General features: G+C 44.7%; 2 protein-coding genes across 4 annotated transcripts in view; one reads left to right on the top strand and one right to left on the bottom strand.

Moving 5' to 3' along the window:
• The window catches only part of IFT140 (intraflagellar transport 140), a 70,991-nt gene that overhangs the window by 12,120 nt on the left and 34,084 nt on the right, over positions 1-24,787 (bottom strand). The window lies entirely within an intron of this gene.
• On the top strand, positions 5,537-22,992 carry TMEM204 (transmembrane protein 204). Its single transcript, XM_069982126.1, has 3 exons — positions 5,537-6,386; positions 18,587-18,742; positions 22,230-22,992. Exons 1-3 carry the CDS (start codon positions 6,125-6,127, stop codon positions 22,472-22,474), a joined length of 663 nt encoding a protein of 220 aa, XP_069838227.1. The 5' UTR covers positions 5,537-6,124; the 3' UTR covers positions 22,475-22,992.

Below are 24,787 nucleotides of genomic sequence, written 5' to 3'. Positions count from 1 at the left end.
TGGCTGCCATTACCAGGCTCAGGAATGGCAAATCCAAGCAGTGATACATCCCTCCTCACAATACACTAAGCCATAATATATATATAATGTTGGTTGTCTTCCAGAAACAGGATACAGCATACATGTTAATGTATACTGATAAATGTGCAGTAACGCCATGGAGAGTAGAGAAAGTTCACTGGTGGAGAGATATCTGTTGACCTTTCAGTCTTGGCATGGCCTCATAGTTATGTCTATGTGTGTGATGTTTATTAGATGGAGTGATGAGTGTTTATGGACGGGTCATGTCATGCAGCACAAACACGGCTCAACACGAGAACACGTACACAGACTCCCTTCCCATCAGTAAACACCTTCCTATTCCCACCATGCTGGAGCAGGAGGATTTCCTGTTACTAAACCGAGAGGAGAGTGCCCCGGCTGGTGAGAACCACTGGTCCTAAATGACAGGAGGAGGAGTAGTGCGGGATACATGGGAGGTCAGAGGGATACGGATTAATATGAAGGTATATCAGGAAACAGATAAAGGTGATAGGTTTCTCATTAACAAGATCAGATCAATATGGCTGCTTTCCTCCAGATACAGCGCTGTCCATAGACTGGTATTAGTGCTACGCCCGATTGAGTTTAATGGAATGTTCACATAGGGCGGATACACTGCAGATATTACAAGCAAAAATTCATCAACGTAATACGGTACCAGCAAAGTGAATGTAATTTTAAAGAGACTCTGTCACCAGATTTATACAGCCCTATCTAAGTATAGCATAAACTAGTGACAATCAGTAGTCCTCTCCATTATGTGCATGAGCCCAGTAGTTCTGGATATTCATGAGAAGCAGAAAACCCCGCCCACCAGCTGCTGATTGGCAGTTATCTATCCATGCTGTGTATAGGCAGCAACTGTCAATCAGCAGCTGGAGGTGGGGGGAGGGTTGTGGCAAGAATCCTAGTCTCCTGCATATTAGGAGAACGGTTGACCAAAATGATGTAAGTAATACACCGATCTGTTCAGCATTCATATCACTAGTTTATGCTGCTCTCATTTTTCAGCATAAACCTAGTGACAGATTCCCTTTAAGACTTGATTTCTGCAGGAAAATCTTTAGCACTAAATCGGCATGATCTACTGCAAGTTTATCCCCCACTTCTGAATCTATCCAAATGGTGCTTAACCGCCAATTGAAGGACTTCGGAGACATTATAAGTAAGGGACATCTGTGGCACACTGAAGACTTTGGCTTGGTCGTTGCCAATGGTCACCAAGCACCCAATTTCAGATGCTTGTAGATATACCCATTAGAGGCAGCCTTATGCAACTGGAACCATGTTCACATGCAGTGGCAATGCCCCCATGAGTTTGGTGGTAAATGGCGGCATCATTTTGTTTGCATGTGGTTGTGCTAATAAACCGCACCTGCAACTTTCACTGCTGCCTTTGGCATGTCTAAATAAAGTTCACAAAGACATGGGGTAACCCCTGAATGAAACAATAGTAACAAATGAAATAAGATTTCCCTCCTCCTTCTGGATGTCAGCACATCCCTGATGACAGAAGGATCCATCAGTACGTAGAGGAATACTTGCTGATGGTATTCTCCATGTTGATAGGAAACCAAATGAATCGATTCTGTTATCTATGCTAAAAGTAGTACACAAGTGTGGTGTCACTAATTCTTTATAGGGACGTGCGGCTTTTTAACTCCTTCACAATCTCATCCGAGAGTGTGTGGCACGGAGAGGATAAGGTGTGTACCCGGCTCTTCCTCTGGACACTCATCACATCAGTGGCTCCAGCCGAGCAGCTCATGAGAACATTTTCCTGCTAATAGAGTGACGCAGCTATAAGGTGGGGCCCATCCCTGTGGGTGAGAGGTACGTGACTGCTCAGAGGGGATCAGGGAAGGGGTGGAACAGTCCTCTAAGAAGTCCTCATTCTATCTGCTCACTGGTGATGACATTTATTAATGCCATAATAAAATCCCACAAGCCATGCTATAAACAGTCACTATCTAGATTATCGGATGCCAGATTATAGGACACTGTTTGTTGCTTGAACGTTGTGCAGAAAGAAAGAACTATGAAGTTATATAGAAGAAAAAAGTTCCATATTTCAGAGGATGTCTCTTCTCCTTTTCCTGTAGGACTATATTGTCTGTCCTTGTGGGATCACTGAGTTCTCTTTAGCGCCCCCTACTGAGCTTGTTCCTAACTGCTGAAAATCATTCAAATATTTCAACAAGATGATTCCTCGGTTGTTTTTTTTTTTTTTAATCGTATTAAATGATACCATGGGAATGAAGTCCGCTGCTGGTTCTGAGGTACTTCTTAGTACACAGATTCTCTATAGAAAGATAAATAAGGACTTCATGGCCTTCAGTGAAGATTTGTTTCTGCAGCAGATGGAGGTTTCTAGGAATCTCATCTGCTTTACTGCTGCTGTAAATGTTTGCTGATTTCCTGCAAAGAAATGTAGCATGCAGAATCTGCAGAGAATCCGTCAGATATGGCAAGACTGCTTGTTGGCCTGTGCTTATTTGAAGAGCTAGTGTGCGTCCCTCTTCTTCATCCTCTGGCAATGTCCTGGCACCCTGCCTCACGTAGGTGCTTCTCCATTTCAGCTTTTAGAGTTCTGACCCGGCTTTCCCTGACTATTCTTCTCATTGTGACCATTGGGACTTTCTGCCTGTTACCTGTGATGACCAAACTCTGCCTGTCCTGACCTAATACTTACTACCCATAATAAGTGACCTCTGCCTGCCCTGTCCTACAGCCTACTACTTATAGTGATCAAAATCTGCCTGACCTGACCTACAGCCTACTACTTATAATGATCAAACTCTGCCTGCCCTGACCTACAGCCTACTACTTATAATGATCAAACTCTGCCTGCCCTGACCTACAGCCTACTACTTATAATGATCAAACTCTGCCTGCCCTGACCTACAGCCTACTACTTATAATGATCAAACTCTGCCTGCCCTGACCTACAGCCTACTACTTATAGTGATCAAACTCTGCCTGCCCTGACCTACAGCCTACTACTTATAATGATCAAACTCTGCCTGCCCTGACCTACAGCCTACTACTTATAATGATCAAACTCTGCCTGCCCTGACCTACAGCCTACTACTTATAATGATCAAACTCTGCCTGCCCTGACCTACAGCCTACTACTTATAATGATCAAACTCTGCCTGCCCTGACCTACTGCTTACTACCTATGAGTGAACTCTGCCTGCCCTGACCTACTGTTTACTACCCATAATAAGTGACCTCTGCCTGTCCTGACCTAATACTTACTACCCATAATAAGTGACCTCTGCCTGCCCTGACCGAATACTTACTACCCATAATAAGTGACCTCTGCCTTCCCTAACCTACTGCTTACTACTTATAATAAGTGACCTCTGCCTGCCCTGACCTACAGCCTACTACTTATAATGAGTTCCCTCTGCCTGCCCTGACCTACTGTTTACTAACTATAATGAGTGACCTCTGGCTGCCATGACTTGCGGCCTGCTACTTCTGACAACTTATAGTACTGCCTGCCCTGACTCATGACATCCAGACTCTGCTTGCCTCCAGGCTACAGTAAATGGCAGCGGTGACAACCCCTGCTTATATCGTCAGTCACAGAAAGACAAGGGTTCCTGGATGTTAGCTAGCGTGAGAAGGCGGATCTGGTAAAGTGGAGCTTAGTGTGGCAATGACCATGGATATTGCCAGGGGACATATTGCAGTGTAGCAGGTAAGTGTACAGCTTTGGCCTGTAGGCTGGAGGCCAAAGACTGAGGGACATTGTCTGGATGGTGCAGGGTAAGAGAGTATCTGCTGAGAGGTGGAATGACCACAGTAGCTGGCTGCTCTGAGGCCTACTGCAAGGCTTTTCCTTTGAGTAGAGTAGTGGGTATAAGAGTACTACTGTCTGATTTGTGTAAAAGCTCTGGAGGACAGTAGCTTCACAGAAAACCACAGTGACATGGTAGAGAAAGCTGACAAATGATTTAGAGTAACCTGACTTTGTGAGGCCCTAGGCAACTTCATCTTCCTCTGTCTGCCCCTTCTCTTTATATCTGCACCAAATTTAATCTACATCTGACTGGGAACAACCCACATCTTCTGACACACTCCTTGATGTATTTCCAACTTGAAGCAATTGTATAATCCTCCCCACTATTTCAATTAACTGCTTTCTTTTTGGGGCCGTGGTTTCTTAAAGGGGTTCTCCGGCAAAAATCTTTTTCTTTCAAATCAACTGGTTTCAGAAAAATCTCACGTGTTCCTATACTTATCAGCTGCCTTATGTCCTGCAGGAAGTCGTATATTCTTCCCAGTCTGACACGGTGCTCTCTGCTGCCACCTCTGTCCATGTCAGGAACTGTCTAGAGCAGTAGCAAATCCCCATAGAAAAACTTTCCTGCTCTGGACAGTTCCTGACATGGGCAGAGGTGGCAGCAGAGAGCACTGTGTCAGACTGGGAACAATACACCACTTCCTGCAAGACATAAAGCAGCTGATAAGTACTGGAAGGCTTGAGAGTTTTAAATAGAAGTAAATTACAAATCTATATAACTTTCTGAAACCAGTTGATTTGAAAGAAACAGATTTTAGCTGGAGAACCCCTTTAAGAAGCCAAGTCCGCAGCTCAATAAGGTCCGTAAGAGCTTCCCCTTCTACCCATCATAAATCAATCCAATGTTTATGCCTTAGCGTTGTAATGTGTTTCTGTGGTTTTTGTGCTACTACATGGGCACTGACCATTTTTGCTGTCATATTAATTTACAATCTTAGACCAGTTCTGGGATTGGTGTTAGACACGCCGACTACACAGCCATGAGCGATCCCGAAAAGGTTTCTGCTACTAGATCTGGAAAAACTTACGACATTCACCATTTCCTTGAGGAATGTTTTAGAAGCCAGAAAGTGCAGCTATTAGGCATTGCTGCGTATCACGTCCGTGATTTGTGCATCTGCTGTGAAGTAATAAAGCTGGGTGACAATCTGCAGGGATTCCATCTTGTTTAAAAGATTTACTGGTGGATGTTTCTTGTAGCGTTTAAAGGGGGAAATTCCTGAAATCTTAAAGTTCGGCTTTGATTGCAAAAAAAAAAAAAAAAAAATTACCCGGAGAGGTCTGGTCACGGTTCCTGTCTATTTAGATGAGATGAACTGAACATTTGAGAGTAATTCTTTCCTTATGACTTTGAGGGGAGGAGGATTGAGCCGTTTCTACCCTTCCAGCTGGGCCTCTTATAAGATGCATAGAATTATAATGGAGGGGGAAGGGGTATAAGGTTTTAGACGGGGAGATTTGCCTTCCAGGAAATGCATCCTGCTTTGAGGTTCTTTGCCGAATATCTATCTATCGACACCCAGAGCCTGACCAAAACTCTCCAACCAGGAGGGGAGATGCTGGGAGGAGGAAAGGGGGGGTGGGAAATACAGCGACAAAAAAACAACCATTTCCTCTGCTCCGAGAGAGACAGTTAGGAAACAAATTAACAAAATCCCATGCCAAAAATATATATATCCGTAAAACAAAAACTTCCTATCAGCTGCTGCCTCCCCGTCCCCTTGCTTGGCTCGCACACACACGCTACTGAGCTCACACTGAGCGTTCATCCTCCGCCAGCTGCAGGGAGAAACTCCGCTTTCTGCTCTCTGACTTCACTTTCTCCATTGATTTTTATTCGGCTTCAATATGGAAACCATTGCCCCTCTGCTTCTTGAGTGACTTCTGCTTGACGCCCACCTTGGTTGTGAGTGGACCGAGAGGAGCCACATCTGGAACACATCTGTCTTCTTTGAGCGTGGGAAGGCGAGAGTCTGATTTCCACCATTCGTGGGGGCTCTCTGCTCGGTGGGGTCCAGACGGGAATGCTGTTGCCTCTCCGAGTGCAGGAGGTGGGGGTTGCCTTGCAGGAGTGTGGATAGAAACTTCTTGGGATTCCTCGCTTCACATCTCCCTTTCATGGGACTGCCAAGCCGGCCTGCCTGGCTGTGCCATTTCTGGGGGGCTTCTACCTCTCAAAATGAGCGGAGATGTCCTCTAGCTGCTCCTGACCCTGTGCGGTGCGGCGGGGCTTGTCCCGTTTAAGTGGAAGTCCGGTGGCAACAGGCAATGGGCATGCAGAGACTCGTGGCTGCGGCTGTGGCGGTAGCATTGGTATCGCTTATTCTTAACAATGTGGCTGCCTTCACCCCAAACTGGGTATACCAAACAATGGAGGAAGGACGCAAGCGCAGCGTTGGTCTCTGGAAGATGTGCTTGTATGGTAGAGGAACTAGCACCAAGCCAGGGCAAGGAGATGAAAGGGTGTGCCAAACTATTGGTTGGGGGTCCGAGCCATCTGGCTTGCAAGAATCCCGGAACACGGTCAAGTGTAAGTATGAGTGTAGATATCCTTCCATCTCTCCTGTCTCACCACTACTATCACTGAGTAATACTTGTCACTGTGCATAGGATGCAATCCATGGGCCGTACACCAATATGTCTCTGCAAACGTGTGGACTTCAGTCTTGTACAGTACTTGTAAGAATGGGAAAATTAATGTATAGTTGGTTAGACTGGAAGCAATATCTTATGTCTATGGTCGGTTCATCCTTCAGCAATAAACTAAGAGACATTGTGCAGTGATGAACAGGTGCTGATCGGTTTTTCCTACATGTCAAGCTTAAAGAGGTAGATCAGCGAAAAAAAATTCTTTCAGATGCACTGGTGCCAGAAAGTGTCAGAGATTTGTAATTTACTTTCTATTAGAAAGAATCTCCAGTCTTCCAGTAATTATCAGCTGCTGTATGTCCTGCAGGATGTGGTGTATTCTTTCCAGTCTGACACAGTGCTCTCTGCTGCCACCTCTGTCCATGTCAGGAACTGTCCAGAGCTGTAGCAAATCCCATAGAAAACCTCTACTGCTCTCCAGACTGGAAAAAATACACCACTTCCTGCAGGACATACAGCAGCTGATAAGTACATTAAATTACAAATCTCTGGCACAAGTTCATTTGAAAGAATTTTTTTCTTTTGCTGAACCACCCCTTTAAGTATATGTCAAACACCAAACATCCTGGTAACAGACTTGCACTCGGGCTTCAGATATCAAGAAGTATTGTAATGCTCTATATAAGGGACCATCATTCAGGTTTAGGTAAAACGTTTCACTCTGATTTCTGCATTCCCCTAAATAAAAAAATTCCTGGATGGTTGTAGGACTGCAGTGTAGAGATGTGTTTTACAATCGGAGGGCCAGGATTGTGCACCAAGTGATGGGTAGGACTTCCTTAAAGGGGTTGTCCAGCAAAAATCTTTTTCTTTTAAATCAACTGATATCAGAAAGTTATACAGATTTGTAATTTACTTCTATTAAAAAATCTCCAGTGTTCCCATACTTATTAGCTGCTGTATGTCATGCAGTAAATGTTGTTTTATTTTCAGTCTGACACAGTACTCTCTGCTGACATCTCTGGCCGAAACAGGAACTCTCTGGTTTTCTATGAATCCCCATAGAAAACCTTTCCTGCTCTGGACAGTTCCTGTCTCGGCCAGAGATGTCAGCAGAGAGCACTGTGTCACACTGAAAATAAAATATTTCCTGCATGACCTACAGCAGCTAATAAGTATGGGAAGACTTGAGATTTTTTTTATAGAAGGAACTTAAAAATCTATATAACTTTCTGACACCAGTTGATTTGAAAGAAAAAGATTTTTACTTAACAACCCCTTTAATCACGGACATCTAATGACACAGTCACCTGGCCATTGGGCGACTGTCTACACAGCCAACATCCCTTCTTTATCAGTCGGTTTTCCACGAGTGTATTACATGTGCATATCTGGGTCTGTATAAAGATGCAAGCCCTGTCCTAGCTGTGGATCCGATGACACCGGCTCAGTTCGGGTCATCAGATCCACAATCGGGCAATCGTGCACCCGCAAACATAACCTGATCACATACAAAGAAAGAGAGGCTACATACAGAGGCTAGATAGGTACCATGTGAGGTCCCAAAGGGTGCGTGTCCATATTCTCCTCTTCATTACAAAATACCTCTAGCATTGCAACATGGAAAGCTATGCAGTATTTTGGCACTATGTTGTATTAGGGAAATCTCCTTTCCTACAAGTACTGCTCATAGACGAGAAGGCGATACCTTACAGAGAGCCCGTGTAATGTCAATGGTCCAACAGCGTAATGAAACAAACTAGGGCTGCGTTCACACACCTTTACCCAAAGCAATGGAAAAACTCACAATACATACGTCGAAGTAGCCATAGAGTGGTGCTCCCCCGATTAAGAGATGGCATGTGCCAACATGCAGGCTATACTTTTTTATACAGTCGGGCAACACCATAACAAGCCTACTGTGTGTATAGTTGAGGCCAATGTCTCCTGCTGGTAGCTACCAGCCATCACCTGTAACTTGTAGAGGAACCTGTCAGTTCAAGTGTTCAGCAGCGCCACCACAGGGGCAATGAAGTATTACACTTTGTGATGTACAGATGTGCTAGGCCCTCTCAGACCTGATATACTCCGTGTAGTGTCTTTCTTCTCTGGTTTATGGATGGGGGTGGTGAATAACCCCCCCCCCCCCCCCCCAAATCACTGAGAAAATTATATTAAAATAGGGTTTATTATGTGAAGAGTGGGTCTTACCCATAAAGGGGTACTCCGGGCTGGAGTTATTTTTAGGGTACGGTGGGGGAAGGGGTGGATAAAGAGCTGCCGGTCACTTACCTCCCCGGTTCCAGTGCTGAGTCCCGGATTCTGCCGCCCTGTTTTCCCGTCCGGCCGTCGCTTCCTGGTCTGAGCTGTGGCTTGAGCGGTCGAGGCGGGACTCCGCTTTGACCGCTGAATGGCTGAGTTGCCTTGAGATGTCACGTCTCAAGCCGCAGCTCAGACCAGGAATCAGCGGACGGACGGGAGAACAGGGCAGCGCAATTCGGGACCCGGTGATGGAACCGGGGAGGTAAGTGACCGGCGGCCTCTATTTCCACCCCTTCCCAGGCCATTCCCTAAAAATAACCCTTTGCCCGAAGTACCCCTTTAAGCACAACTACATTACACAGCTTTTATCTTTGTCTCCCCCTCCCTTCTGGGACAGCTGATGTAAACAAGTCCCTGGCAGGCTTTATCTGCAACTATGTAGCTTCTTTGTAATGCTGGGAGGGTTATTCTGAGGTCAAGTTGCTGTGATTAACCCTTCCATCATTACAAAGAAGCTATAATGTTGCAGATAAAGCTTGCCAGGGACTTGGTTACATCAGCCATCTCAGAAGGGAGGGGAAGGAGGAGGGGGAGACAGAGAAAAAAAGCTCACACACAAAATTTTGTGTCTTCAGCAGAAAGCAGCAACTCAGAACTGGGGGAAGGAGACTGAATAGATAAGAACACGTATGGAAGGGATTGTTGGTCTCACCATGGGCAGCAACATATCAAAAGTTATGTCTGAGTGGAGTACCCCTCCAAAAGGGGCTGTCCAGTTAAGAAGTCCCATTTTCATATACCTTGTTAGGCAATTTTAGGAAACTAGAAGGACCTGCTGGTTATGATTCTCTCTCATTAAAGCACAAATACGCTGCACATGGGTCTCTCACACTGGTGTGCAAAATAGAGGGCCTGTGAACCTCCAATAGTACTCCACAATAGAAAAATAGCACACACCATAAATTCTTATGAACTTTTCTTTATCCACAATATTTTAGGATAAACATGCACAAAGGTATATCACCCAACACTCGTGCTCATCGTCTTCAGATGCTGTGTGAGAGACAAACAAAGTCCTTTAAGGCTCCATCAGAGCTCTGTCATCCTCATGGAAGTGATCGGCGTTGCGGAGGCAGACGCCGGATTCTGCGACGTTTCGTGGAATGGATCCACTTTGTCAAGCATCACGTGATCAGCCCACCACCAATATAAAAAGGCTAGGAAGTATCGCGAGACTTCCTAGACTACGGACACAAAAAGATACAATAAGATATAATTAGATACATCGTCTGAACATGAATATTATGTATATACCAAGTTAAATGGTCACAAGGTGATCCCCCTAAATAAAGTATCCAAGTGTCCGCTAAGCTAGTGAAGCTGCAAAAGGCGCACTGCAGCCGCATGTTTCAGTGCAAAAAACGCTACAAAAACGCACTGAATCCGCATACTTCATTCAGACCTCCCGGATTCAGCGTACCAAGATGCTGAATCCAGAATGTCTCTTTCTGCAGTAATTTTTTCTTAATCTGCATCTCATTCTCACCCTCTATCCCCCAAGGTGCACAAGAGTCTCGAAACACCTCCGGGACGTCCTATCGTGTCGGGTGTTGATTCCATCTTCCACCCGGCAGCGGTTTATGTAGACAGTTTTTTACAGAAAAAAGTCAAAAACCTCCCCAATTGCTTAAAAGACACTACTCAATTTTTGGAGATCATTAAAGATGTTGATGTTAAGGATGTTCAATGGTTTTGTACCATGGACATAAAAAGCTTATACACCAACATCCCATGCGGCGAGGCGATGACAGTTGTGAGAGAACTGCTGTCCCTTGACGCCGATCTCAGTAATGAAAAAATTGGGTTTATCATGTCCTTATTGGACGTGATACTCACCAAGAATTACTTTAGATTTGGAGATGACTACTACTTGCAGCTGCAGGGGACTTCGATGGGGTCCCCTGTGGCTCCAAGTGTAGCAAACATCTTCATGTCCCATTTTGAGACCACCTTCATACACCGTCATCCACATAGCCAATTTGTCCATGTGTGGCTTAGATATGTGGACGACGTGTGTATGTTATGGCGTGGTAACAAGGAAACACTTGAGGAGTTTGTCGCCTACCTCAATTCATGCCATCCTCTCATTGAATTCTCCCTGGAAAGCCATGAAAGTTGTGTTCACTATCTGGATGTAGAACTACACCGTAATGAACAAAATAAAATTACTACTACCCTGTTCTCCAAACCCACTGATAAAAACAACATGTTGCTTAGAAGTAGCTGCCATGCCCCTCAGACATTTAATGGTATCCCTAAGGGACAACTTATACGGGCTAAGAGAATTTGTAGTACAGAAGATGAGTACAACAAAAATAAAGATAAGATAGTGGCTAAATTTCAACAAAGGGGTTACAAAAGGGAAGAATTAGTGAAAGCAGAAGAAGAAGTGAAAAAATTATCCAGAGAGGATGTCATGAAAAGACAGAACAAGACTAAGGATGACCGACTTCTGTTTATCTCCACCTACGACAACCATGCTAAATTGGTGCAAAAAACCATCACCAAACATTGGGACATGTTGCGTCTTGAGCCTAAATTTGGCCGGCTTTTCCAGCATGCCCCAAGGATTGTGTATAAGAAGGGTAAAACCCTGGCCAACCAGCTGGTTAGGGCCGACATAGGGAAGAAAAAACCTAGCAGACAAACTTTTATCAGAGCTGCTAAAAAAGGTACTTTTCCCTGCCATAAGTGTCAGCACTGTAATTCTATCATTAGGGGTAATACAGTGAACCATCCTTCCAAAGGACATCCTATTGATGTCAAAGGATGGTTCTCTTGTAATTCCAAACAGGTCATATACCTTCTCAAGTGCCCATGCGGGCTTGCTTACGTTGGCCAAACATCCAGAATGGTCAAGATCAGATTGGGTGAACACAAATCAGCGATTAGACGATGTATATTAAATAAAGGTACCATACCAGAAAATGAATTTGGAGAAACTGGCGTAGCCCGCCATTTCGTCACATGTCGACACCAGGTTAGCGATTTACGTTGGATGGTGTTAGAAGAGATAGAGGGTGAGAATGAGATGCAGATTAAGAAAAAATTACTGCAGAAAGAGACATTCTGGATTCAGCGTCTTGGTACGCTGAATCCGGGAGGTCTGAATGAAGTATGCGGATTCAGTGCGTTTTTGTAGCGTTTTTTGCACTGAAACATGCGGCTGCAGTGCGCCTTTTGCAGCTTCACTAGCTTAGCGGACACTTGGATACTTTATTTAGGGGGATCACCTTGTGACCATTTAACTTGGTATATACATAATATCCATGTTCAGACGATGTATCTAATTATATCTTATTGTATCTTTTTGTGTCCGTAGTCTAGGAAGTCTCGCGATACTTCCTAGCCTTTTTATATTGGTGGTGGGCTGATCACGTGATGCTTGACAAAGTGGATCCATTCCACGAAACGTCGCAGAATCCGGCGTCTGCCTCCGCAACGCCGATCACTTCCATGAGGATGACAGAGCTCTGATGGAGCCTTAAAGGACTTTGTTTGTCTCTCACACAGCATCTGAAGACGATGAGCACGAGTGTTGGGTGATATACCTTTGTGCATGTTTATCCTAAAATATTGTGGATAAAGAAAAGTTCATAAGAATTTATGGTGTGTGCTATTTTTCTATTATGATTCTCTCTCTGAATAAAATCTCTTGTTCTAGAAGGCCTGGCCTGGCATGTATTACACAGACGACTGATTTACATAGGCACTGCGCAATGCTCTGTTTTCTCTGTGGTGGCGCTGCAGAGAAACTGAACACTCAGGCACCTTGCACATGACCGTAATATATGGTCTGCATACTGTCCACAATTGCGTACAGTATTAGACCTACTGTATTCTATGGGTCAGTGCACATGATCATAAGTCCACAGTTAATGCACTTGTTTGGAGCCTTTTCCTGCCGACAATCTTCTATGTTTCTAAGAAATGCATAGGTCCACTCAAACATAACTTTTGATATATTGCTACCCATGGCGAGACTAACGATTCCTTCCATACTAGTTATTATCTATTCAGCCTCCTTCCCCCAGTTCTCAGCTGCTGCTTTCTGCAGAACAAAACACACCAATCACTGAACTTAGGGAGATCAGTGAAAAAATCCAATGAAGTACTCATTTAAGAGTCTTCACTGATTGCCCCCCAACAAAATTTGAATATGCAAAGAAGGGGTCTGTGGAGCCTCAGTTGCGAGTCTCAAAACACGGGAATAGCCAGATATCCCTCGCTCTCTCTGGAGAAAGGGATATCTGGCTATTCCCGTGTTTTGAGACTCGCAACTGAGGCTCCACGGACCCCTTCTCTTCTTTCTGCTAAAGAAACAAAAATCTGTGTGTGATCCTTTCTCTCTGTCTCCGCCTCCCCCCTCCCTTCTGAGACGGCTGTCCCTGACAGGCTTTACCTGCAACATTGTAGCTTCTTTGTAATGCTGGGAGGGATAATTACACTGAGTTCATCAGCAACTTGACCTCAGAATAACCCTCCCAGCATCACAAAGAAGCTACAATGTTGCAGATAAAGCCTGCCAGGGACTTGTTTACATCAGCCGTCTCAGAAGGGAGGGGGGAGGCGGAGACAGAGAGAAAAGCTCAAACACAGATTTTTGTGTTTTCAGCAGAAAGCAGCAACTGAGAACTGGGGGAAGGAGACTTAATAGATAATAACAAGTATGGAAGGAATTGTTAGTCTCACCATGGGCAGCAACATATCAAAAGTTATGTTTGAGTGGATTATTTTAATCTATTATCCTGGGAATATTCTGCACATACATTTTCGTAACAAGAACCAGAGATTTGCAATAGGACCTGCTCAAAAAAAAAAAAAAAAAGTAAGAAGCCTTCAAAGATTCTATCTGGAAGCTGGAGTTTTCTTGTATGTCCAAGAATGAAGCCATTCTAAGGCCTATCCCCCTATCCCTCTGTGTAATAGGGGTAAGGATATTAACCTCTTCCGTCAGTGACAGCAGACAGAGCTGTAATGGGAGGCTGTCCTCACCAGCATGGAAGGGGTTACACAGAAAGTGCACAGCATGCATTAGGTCACTAGTAATAAAACATTCATCATTCCCTTTCCTTCCCCCCTCTGCGCTCCCCCAAAGGTCAAATACCACATGTAGAAAGCAGCAAGTAGAACAGTGTGCAGCTTTGTAAAGCGCAGGTTACAGGATAGTGCCTGCCGCCCGAGCCAAGTCCATTCTCTAACAACCCACTGTAGTCTATATGGCCGCCCTGTATTATACTGTGTGCGAGCTGCAGTCACCCCACTGCCACTAATAGGGCTGTCCTATTCTCATCTATGGTTATTCTACAATACAGAGTGATGAGAGAACTTGCTGAAAGTTCGGGTTTGCTCATCATCATGCAAGATCGGAGCGGCCTAAATGGGGGCCCCAATTGTCTATGCTGCAGGACTGTGGTTAGGAGGAGGATGAACGGAGCGGTGATCAGGCATGTGCTCTGTAGCTTTACTCAGAGGACTTGGCACTGACGTTCTTGGCTCCGGATTGTGCCCAGCTATTCTCAGCAGTGCCAAAGACTGAATGTATTGGCAGGGCTCCAATACTCGACCAATGCGTCACTGAAGCTCTGCCTAACTACAGTATAACAACCTGTGGAGATCGGTGGAGGCTGCAGAGGTCCGACCCCCCCCCCCCCACCACCAATCATCAGCTATCTGGTGGATGTATGCTCAGTGCTTCTAAATAATGTCATGTATGTATACAGTGACTCCACCAGCAGAATAGTGAGTACAGCTCTGGAGTATAACACAGGATGTAACTCAGGATCAGTAATGTATGTACACAGTGACTCCACCAGCAGAATAGTGAGTACAGCTCTGGAGTATAACACAGGATGTAACTCAGGATCAGTAATGTAATGTATGTACGCAGTGACCCCACCAGCAGAATAGTGAGTACAGCTCTGGAGTATAACACAGGATGTAACTCAGGATCAGTACAGGATAAGTAATGTAATGTATGTACACAGTGACCCCACCAGCAGAACTGTGAGTGCAGCTCTGCAGTATAATTGTAATAATCAGTATCAGTGTATCAGAAGACCTGCACGTGGTACATGAGGCAATATGGTTTGGCCAAATTATATACTAACTTCTGATGTTGGTTTTAAATGTAGCTGAATAAGCTTTCGTGTCAGCCATGGGTGCGATGTGCAGCCATTTCTGTCTTTTTGGCTTGTGCATATAATTGTAATAATAATACTGTAACTGTAACTCAGGATCAGTACAGGATAAGTAATGCTTAACAGGATATCCAGAACCACATGTGCAGGATACAGAACAGCGTGTGCAATTCACACAAAGGCTATGCAGTGTAATAATGAGATGCTTATCGACATATAGAAGTTTTTAATAGTGGAGGTTACCATAGCAGAATGCCATAACATTCATACACAACAGCAGCGAGGAGACACTAACATCTACTGTGGCTGCAGCCAGACATTATATAATCCCTGTTCTGGCACCTACTACATAACACGGCTCCACGTGTGTCTATAATCACAGAAAACTTACATTACATTTGGATCAGAAGAAAAATTCTGCTATGGAACCATAATCCACTACGATCCCCAGTAAAATATATTTATACAATGTAACTAAATAATTTAGCTTAAACGGAGTTACATAAGGCATTGTTTTCCAACCAGGCCCAAAGCTAAACTCAATATAATGCTGGTTATAAGCAGTGCACTATGGGAATTACTCTGTCAGGTCACACAGGTCACATGTCTGACTTCTACTGTTGTCTCTTACCAGCAACGACTGACAGAATTTTAACATCTGGAACAAACAAAAAAGGACAAAAATACAAACACAACAGAAAAACACAAAGCCCATAGCCCTGGAATGGCCAGAGACCTTTATTAGCCATCAACCAAACCCTAATGCCCCTATTCCACGAGTCGTTTGGAAGAGCAAACGAGCGCTATTAGCGCTCGTTTGCTCCTCGTTCCCCGCTCGCTGCCGCCGCTATTCAACGCGGGTGAGTGCGGGAGGGGCTGCTCGGAGGATCGCTGATCGTCCGGGCAGCCCATAGGATATAGCAGCATCTGCTGCCGACGCTCCTATTCAACGGAGCAACGGCAGCAGATCGCTGCTATACCAGTCGCTTGTTTTTCAACATGTTGAAAAACAAGCGACTGCAACGATCAGCCGACATGAACGATGTCGGCTGATCGTTGCACTCTATTCCACGGGACTAATATCGTTCGTAGCGGCCGATATCGGCTGAATACGAACGATATTGCTCCTTTAAACGACCCGTGGAATAGGGGCTTTACTTAGCTGACAGCTACTTCCCTGAACCTACACACACGCTTGTCTCAGAGACTGGAATAGGAGCCATTTAAAAAAGGTAGCATAGTCCATAGCCCTATACTGCTCAGGAGGCTGTCCCTGTTCTGCTGTTTCCCCACCCCTTCAGATTCTCACTGAGTAATGGGATCTCAGTGGTGGGTGAGGTTATAGATGAGGTGTTACAGCTTGCCTGCCAACAGAGGAGACAGAGATCATGTGACCTGGGTCTCAGAAGGGAGGGGGAGGGCAGAGGAAGGAGACAGAGTGGACCAGGAAGTAGGGATTTTCTGCAGCTTCAGGGTGTGAGTCAGGAGCCGCTGCAGACAAACGGACCAATTCATGTATAAGAAACCTATTATAAACAAGTTTAAATTATGGGTGGAGACTGAGATTAAATGTTCCTTAAGTGGAGTACCCCTTTAATGCTTGCTCATTCACCAGCTGACTAATCACCGCCCCTTTCACATAAGACAATTATCAGGAATAAGCACTCCTTGGGATGTTCACTTGCCCCATAGTCGACCCGTGTAAGGGCCCTATTCCACCGGACGATTATCGTTCGCATAATCGTTAACGATTATCGATCTCAAACGACCGCTATTGCGAAAGACCTGAAAACATTCACTCATTTCCATGGAACGATAATTGTTACTTATGATCGTATTTGCGATCGTTTTTTTTTTGCTATTTCTTCGCTATTGCATTCGTATCTACTGCGAGCGACGTCTTATTCAATGCGAACGATTTGTGAACGTTTTGCGAACGAGCAACAATAAAAATAGGTCCAGGTCTTATAAAGCGATCAACGATTTCTCGGTCGGTCATTAATTGTTAACTGCATTTCAACCGAACGATTATCGTTCAGATTCGAACGATTTAACGATAATCTGAACGATAGTCGTCCGGTGAAATAGGACCCTAAACCTTTAGTATTGGTTCCTTCAAGGACAACATACTTATTCCATCCCTTCCCCAATGTCTGCCTAAACTAAATGGGCATCAGATGGTCATCCAGTCCCATTGAAGTTGAAGGGTTCAATCAATGTCTCAAAACAGTAGAGCATTACTTCCCCAATCTCCATGCTGATGACATGCGTGGAGGGGGCTGGCTGTGTGGTTCAGTTCACTCACTTTGCCTCAGCCATAAGGATATGTGCACACTGAGGAATAGGTGAGGAATACTGTAGGTGAGGAATTGAAGAGGAATCCGCTCTTATTTCAGCTTGAAATTCATCCCGTAAAATGAGAACAGAGCAATTTCCTATAGTGTTCAATGAGATTTCCGTTCTGTTGTTCACACTGCAGAATTTCCAAACAGAATTTTCTGCCGCTGATCTGCTTTCTGCCCAAAGAATTGACATGTCACTTCTTTGGCCCCGTTCATACTGAACAAGAACGGCGGAATTCCGTGGCAGAGCTCTGTGTCCTGCTCAGTGTCCTGCTTTGAGTGAAGGAGAGGGCACGCGCTCCTCCGCAGCCGCTGCTCTGCGCTCGAAAAAGTGACATGTCAGTTCTTTGAGCAGAGAGGGGAGGGGAGGAGGTGGAGGCGCGCGCCCTCTCATTCACTCTAACCAGACGCCGTTCTTGCTCAGTGTGAACAGGGCCATAGGGCGGATTCTGCTAGAGGAATCTTAGAGAAGTCAATGGGGGCTTAAATTCTGCTTGAGCTTAATAGGTGATGAATTTCAAGCAGAAATCTTTCCTCTACAATTCCTCAGTGTGCACATACCCAAAGGCTATGTTCACACGTTGCAAAAGTGGAGAAAGGAGGCGCTGAGAGAGGAGGCGCGTGAGCCTCCAATAGACTGTCATTATGACAGTGAGGCTGGAGGCATTCCACCACGGAATTCAGCCACTTTTGCTACGTGTGAACGTAGCCTAACAGAGATAGAACTGAGCCACACAGCCTGTCCCCTTCAAACACATCACTGACACCAAGAAAGTGGAGCAGAGCTGACAGGGGTCTGGAGCTGTGCTGGTGATCAGGAGAATGATTTTTATTTTCTTTCAAATCAGCTGGTGCCAGAAAGTGCCAGAGATTTGTAATTTATGTCTGAAGTCTTCCAGTATTCATCAGCTGCTGTATGTCCTGCAGGAAGTGGTATTTCTTTCCAGTCTGTAGAGCAGGAGAGGTTTTATTCATATAAGAATGCACTCAGCTCCCTCTAGTGGTGGCTGCAGGCAGCTACAAATACTACATTTTATTGTATGGCTATACACAAGCCCCAATTTATTTCGAATTTATTTAAGTATATTGTTTCTAGGCCAAATAATTTTGGTGATGGAATATCCCTTTAAACATAAAGGTGGTTACATCTCTCCATTCATCTTGCCTCCTAAAGATACTATTTTCGTCCCCCTGACTCTGAAATGCTTCTTTGTAGAAATTTCTGTTTCTCTAAATTAAGAATATTGTGTAAATGCAAGATGGGTGTAGTGATGTAAGATGGTTGCAGTGACGTAAGATGGGTGTAGTGACATGATGTTTCCTGTCTCCCCGTACAGTGCAGTTTGACATGATGAGGGCCTGCAATCTGATTGCTACGGTTGCTTTGACTGCCGGGCAGCTCATCTTCCTCATGGGTCTGGTGGAGCTTCCCATTATCACCCAGGACTCTCAGTGGTGGGAAGAAGCCATAGCTGCCGTTTTTCAACTTGCAAGTAAGTATGATGTAAAAATAGTGACTTTTATGTTTATGGCAATGTAGAGTATCATTCATATAGTAGATACTATTAATTGTAATTTAGCCATGAGGTAACAAGCAGGGTTGCAGCAATAGAAGCCAATGAGCGACAGCTGCAGTGAAATATTTGAAGCTACCTGGGCCGTGAGGGTTAAGGGCTCTGACTTTGACACACTCGCAGCAGGGTCCCATTGAAGTGAATGGGCAGGTATCCACAGTGGATTTTGCTGAAAACACGAAGCATAAAATCCGCTGCGGATGCGGTACGTGTGAACATACCCTAAGGCTTAGTGTAGGAGGCAGCCGTATCTCCAAAGGAGGGCATCAGAGCTTCCGTCATCATGGAAAACCACATACCCGATAAAAGAGGTTCTGATGTCTTCCTAGCTGGGTGATGTATGACTACACTGCATTATTTAGATGACATATGATGGCACCATTTATACTTTTAAAGGGAAATAACACAATTTGAGTAGAGACAACTGTAGACCCTTCAGGAAGACCATGACTAGTCGGACCCCTTCCCAGAAAGGTACAAGGAATGGGCAGGATCAGAAGACGTGGAACATTGTTCTGCACAGATCTGCAGCAGAAAGGATCGTTGCACGTTGCTAAAAAGGAGGAGATGCTCTTTTCTGGGGACATCACACCTCAAAATGTAGCAATAATTTGGAGAAGGCCCTTTGAAGAACGTGACTTGGCACCACTGGGATGGGTTCGGCTCGGTGATACCAGTGCTGCCCTAATGCTCGTGTAGATGAATAGAAGTGACTCCGGTATCTAGTGGACAGTGAATGAGATGAGACAAGCCAGTGTGGATGTCATATTCAGGAGTCACATACTTATGTCATGTAGGATGTGCTATTGACCTCATGTTGGTGTCAGGTATCATCTAGTTTGTTCTTCTTAAAGTAGTCCTCCAGACAAAAATTATCCTTTTCAAATCAACTGATGTCAGAAAGTTATATAGATTTGTAAATGACTTCTACTTAAAAATCTCCAGTCTTCCAGTACTTATAAGCTGCTGTATGTCCTGCAGGAAGTGGTGTATTGTTTCCAGTCTGACACAGTGCTCTCTGCTGCCACCTCTGTCCATGTCAGGAACTGTCCAGAGCAGCAGCAAATGTCAATAAAAAACCTTTGCTGCACTGGACAGTTCCTGACATGGACAGAGGTGGCAGCAGAGAGCCCTGTGTCAGACTGGAAACAATACACCACTTCCTGCAGGACATACAGCAGCTGATAAGTACTGGAAGACTGGACATTTTTAAATATAGGTAATTTACAAATCGATATAACTTTCTGACACCAGTTAATAAACATAAGAAATCTCTGGAGTTCCCCTTTAATGTCTGCAGTATTGTCACATATCTGAACATATACAGGACATACAAAGGCAGAATAAACAAGAACATGATGTTCCGCTCCAATGCCATGACATAAAACCCATGAACACCTGCAGTGCTATCACAGGCCTGGTAGTTTATACAATCCAGTATTTTCCATTATCTCACTATGGCATGCTGCGGGACTGCCCCTTTAAGCTGCTTCCTCGACAATTTTTCTCTTCCAAAACCCCCCTTTGGATTTTTCATGTCCCGAGCTTTCAAGGCCCAGTTTGCATAACAGGTAGTAACAGGCATTTCCTCCTCCTGTGAGGGGACATCCTGGCGCCCTTCAGTCTCTGTCCCTTCGCCCAGTGTTCAGCGCAGACTGCAGCACAAAAAAAGGAAGCTCGGGGCAGGCTATATATAGCGGCGGGGAGTGTGCATGCTGCTGTGTGCCATGAGAGACAAAATAACAACACGCTCAGCTTCCTTCCCATTTACAACAGGCAGGACGACCGCGGCAAAGAAAGCTGCTGACCCGTGTTACTACAGGTGGGCATCCAGACAGTGAGGCATGAAATGCGCAGTGCGGCTGGCATCTACAAGGACTCTTTATACAGCACAGAGGAAACATGCAGAATGAACTAAACATATCATTCTGTGCAAGACAACTCCATTCTAGTGGCAGGAATACAACAAGTGCTTCTCAAAGGCGTCCATAGCTTTTTAGTTATACAGGTTGGGTTTATTAAGCAAATATGCCATTATCTGCATTCAAAAAGACTTTCCCCGGGTCCCCCCCCCCCCCACTCCTCTCTCTCATTCACTGCTCATTATCAGGAAATCTTGACTCTTTTACATCAGTCGGGCCCTGTGTAATCTATGGAGAGGGAAGGGGGGAGGAGGGAGACTAGTCTCAAGCAGAGAGCAGAGAACAAAGGATTACACAGTGGGAGCTCTATGAAAGCCGGTATTCAGAGGTCAGAGAGGTCAGTGCTGACTTCAGAGGAGATAGCTTGGTGATGTAGCTGTAAATTAACTCTTTGTTGTCATGTTTTGCTGCCTCATCTCCCTCCACCCCTCCCCTTTCTAAAGAAAACCATGAAGACAGGGGGGAGAGCTTCAACCTGCTTTTTCATGATAAAAATGCATTTTTCAGCTAATTATCCCAAGTGCAAAGTTTCTTAAAATCGCATGTACTATTGATTTCTGTATATAAAAAAAAAAATTAAACGACAGTGAGACTTTAAATCAGGAATCTGCCCAATAGACATATTCTGTCTTAACCCAATATCAACGATTTTATCAAAAATGTGTAGCTGGAGTTGGAGCTGCAGGCCGAATTAAAGGAGAAGTCGGGCAACATTTTTTTTTTTTTTTTTTTGTATTGTATTGCCCCCCAAAAGTTACACTTATTACGGGAAATATAAAGTGCTTTTTTCCCTGCACTTACTACTGCATCAAGGCTTCACTTCCTGGATAACATGATGATGTCACTTCCTGGATAACATGATGATGTCACTTCCTGGATAACATGGTGATGTCACTTCCTGGATAACATGATGATGTCACTTCCTGAATAACATGATGATGTCACTTCCTGGATAACATGATGATGTCACTTCCTGGATAACATGGTGATGTCACTTCCTGGATAACAAGGTGATGTCACTTCCTGGATAACATGGTGATGTCACTTCTTGGATAAAATGGTGATGTCATGACCCGACTCCCAGAGCTGTGCGGGCTGTGGCTGCTGGAAAGGATGATGGCCGATGGATGCCCAGTGTTGGCTCTGTCTTCTTCCTGGTCTCCCTGCCGCAGCTCTCCCCTAGCTTGGGTACTTTTTCCCCGGTGTGTATTTACCCGTAATAAGTGTATATTGGTGATTTGTATAACTTCTGGGAGACAATACAATACTTTAATAAAAAAAAAAAAAAAGAATTTTGGGCAACTAACGTAAAAGTGGAATTACCCTCTAAAATCTTTAGTGTGTTCCTGTCATATTGGAAAATGATTTCCTCTCCAACTCACTGCAATAATTCTATTGAGCCATCCAGAGAGGCTGCAAGCTAGGAAGTAAAGTCTTCTGTACTAACCTCTAACTCTTATGGTGTTGCTTTCATTCTGTTTCAGGTTTTGTCCTGGTCATAGGTCTGGTGACCTTCTACCGAATCGGACCCCACACAGCCCTATCCTGGTCCTGCTATTTAGATATTGGTGCTTGCCTTCTGGCAACACTGGCAGCTGCTCTCCTGATCTGGAACATTCTCAACCGACGGGAGGACTGTATGGCGCCCCGGGTCATAGTCATCAGCCGAACACTCACTGATCGCTTCCGCAGAGGCCTGGACAACGATTATGTTGAATCTCCCTGCTAGTAAAGGCCTGGAGAGAAGACGCCTACTCCTCCTATTATACATAGACCAATATCTTCCTCAACTGGCAAGAAGAAAGCGGTGTAAATCCATAGGTATTAAAGGCATACATATGTATCACACCATTTATTCCCATACAGAGGGCCTCTTCTATTACTATTGATGGACCTCTCACAATGTGTATGGCTACAATACGGAGAACACACCATGGTTGTACATCCCTGCGAGAAGGTGGCTTGGTGGAGCTTACATGAGGCCATAAAGCTTCACAATCCTTCCACCAGTGCAACACGCCACTTTTTTTCCCCCAAGGACCAAAGTGCTCGGGATTCGTCCTCTACAAAAACAGACTAAACCGAAGCCAATTCTCCATATGGTGCATTCAAGGATCTGCATACCGAGCAAAGAGGGATTTGACAGTGACCACTTTTATATCCTATTAATGTATGAGAATAACCAATAGCAGCATATCTTTATGTCTTGTTATTTATCACCATTCGCGTTAGAAGTAAAAAAAAAAAAAAAAATTGCATTGAACTTTTTGTTTGGTACAAATGTATATAGACCAACAGCCACCAATATACCATAGCTTAGAAATACAAGGTGTATGTTACTGGGATCTTAAGGTTCCTTTTTCCATCAGTAATGATGTTCCCAGTTACCCAATAATTGGTCCATGTAAAGGCACCCATACACTTTCAATTATTTGGCCATCAGTTACCTCTCCCATCTGCCGCCTGTCCTCTCCATCAGCAAGGCCTAGTGGTCCTGTGTTTTCTATGGAGTGGAGAAGTTTATCTCTCCCAGAACAATGGGGTTGGACTTTAAAGGGGTTATCCAGTGTTACAAAAACATGGCCACTTTCTTCCAGAGACAGCCCCGCTCTTGTCTCCAGCTTGGGCGGGGTTTTGCTGTTCAGTTCCACTGAAGTGAATGGAGCTTAATTGCAAACCGCACCTGAACTCGAGACAAGAGTCGTGTTGTCTCTGAAAGAAAGTGGCCATGTTTTTGTAGCGCTGGATAACCCCTTTAATTTTCAATCTATCACCGCCAACATCATCTGTGGGGGGAAATCATTCGGGAGAGACTTATACTGATGGCAGGTATGGCTGACGAAAGTGTATGGGGACCCTAAAAGAGAAAGAGTAAACGCTTGTTTGTTGGCCAATTTAATAGTTTGTGCATAAATATATATATATAATTACACATCTCTGTCTAAACAGGGGATGTGCAGCTGACAACAATGCATTTAAATGGCCATGCATTCGTTCCAGCAATTGTTCATGCTGCCTGGCCTTGTATAGGCTCTACAAAAACAAGCACCAATTTCCCTGTAAAAGGGCTCTTCGTCTTCCAAAGTAATGGAGGGGCGGTCACACATGTGCACTGCTGCTCCATTTTACTGCCTATAGCAAGGGTAGGGAACCTTGGCCCTCCAGCTGTTGCAAAACAACAACTCCCATTATACCTGGACAGCCAAAGCTAAAGCTTTGGCTGTCCAGGCATGATAGGAGTTGTAGTTTTGCAACAGCTGGAGAGCCAAGGTTCCCTACCACTGGTCTATAGGAATGAAAAGGATAGTCAAGTGAACTGCTGGGTCATTTCCTGTGGATAGGGGATGTGTTCTTGAAGGGATTCTGTGGTGGTGAGCTGCGTGCCATTAGTCTGACATTTAAGACCCCCAGCCAAACTGCCTATGTATCTGGGGGAAGCTGTGGCCATTCAGACATTCCCACTACAGCTATGAATGAATGTTCATGTAATACGCCCTGGGAGTAATACGTTGGAGTCCAACAATGGCCGCAATGACAATCAGCAGGGAAGATCTAATGGTGTAGATAGGAAGATGTCCGATAGCAGGCTGCTAAGCCACTTACTACCACAGTCCTGTAGTATCCTGGATGTCGCTCTCTCCTTCCCTCATTACCATATTCTTCTCCAGATCCTCAATACAGGCCAAATCTACTTCCTTTTCAACTCATCATTTACTGAGCACTTCCTAAGTGGTGTGAAAATGTCTCTATAAAAGAAACAACTCGCACCGTAGTGTGGACTTCCTTTTGAAGTCACAGCTTGAGTGAATTTCCTTCTGTCAGGCGAGTGAAGCGTCAGTCTCCTAAACAATTGCCGACCTCAGCAAAAAAGGGGTCCGAGGCCATTTCCCTTTAAATTTAATAGCAACATTTCCATTCAAGAGACGTCCATGTCGATACAACCCGAGCAATATATCTAAAAGGAAATTCAGCAGCTCCCCCCAAAAAATTAAGGACATATAGCTAGGATATGCCATCAATGTACAATCACTAGGGATAGGAC

The sequence above is a fragment of the Dendropsophus ebraccatus genome, chromosome 9 (assembly GCF_027789765.1).
Source record: "Dendropsophus ebraccatus isolate aDenEbr1 chromosome 9, aDenEbr1.pat, whole genome shotgun sequence".
Taxonomy (NCBI): Eukaryota; Metazoa; Chordata; class Amphibia; order Anura; family Hylidae; genus Dendropsophus; species Dendropsophus ebraccatus.
This window is presented reverse-complemented; position numbering and strand designations above follow the sequence as displayed.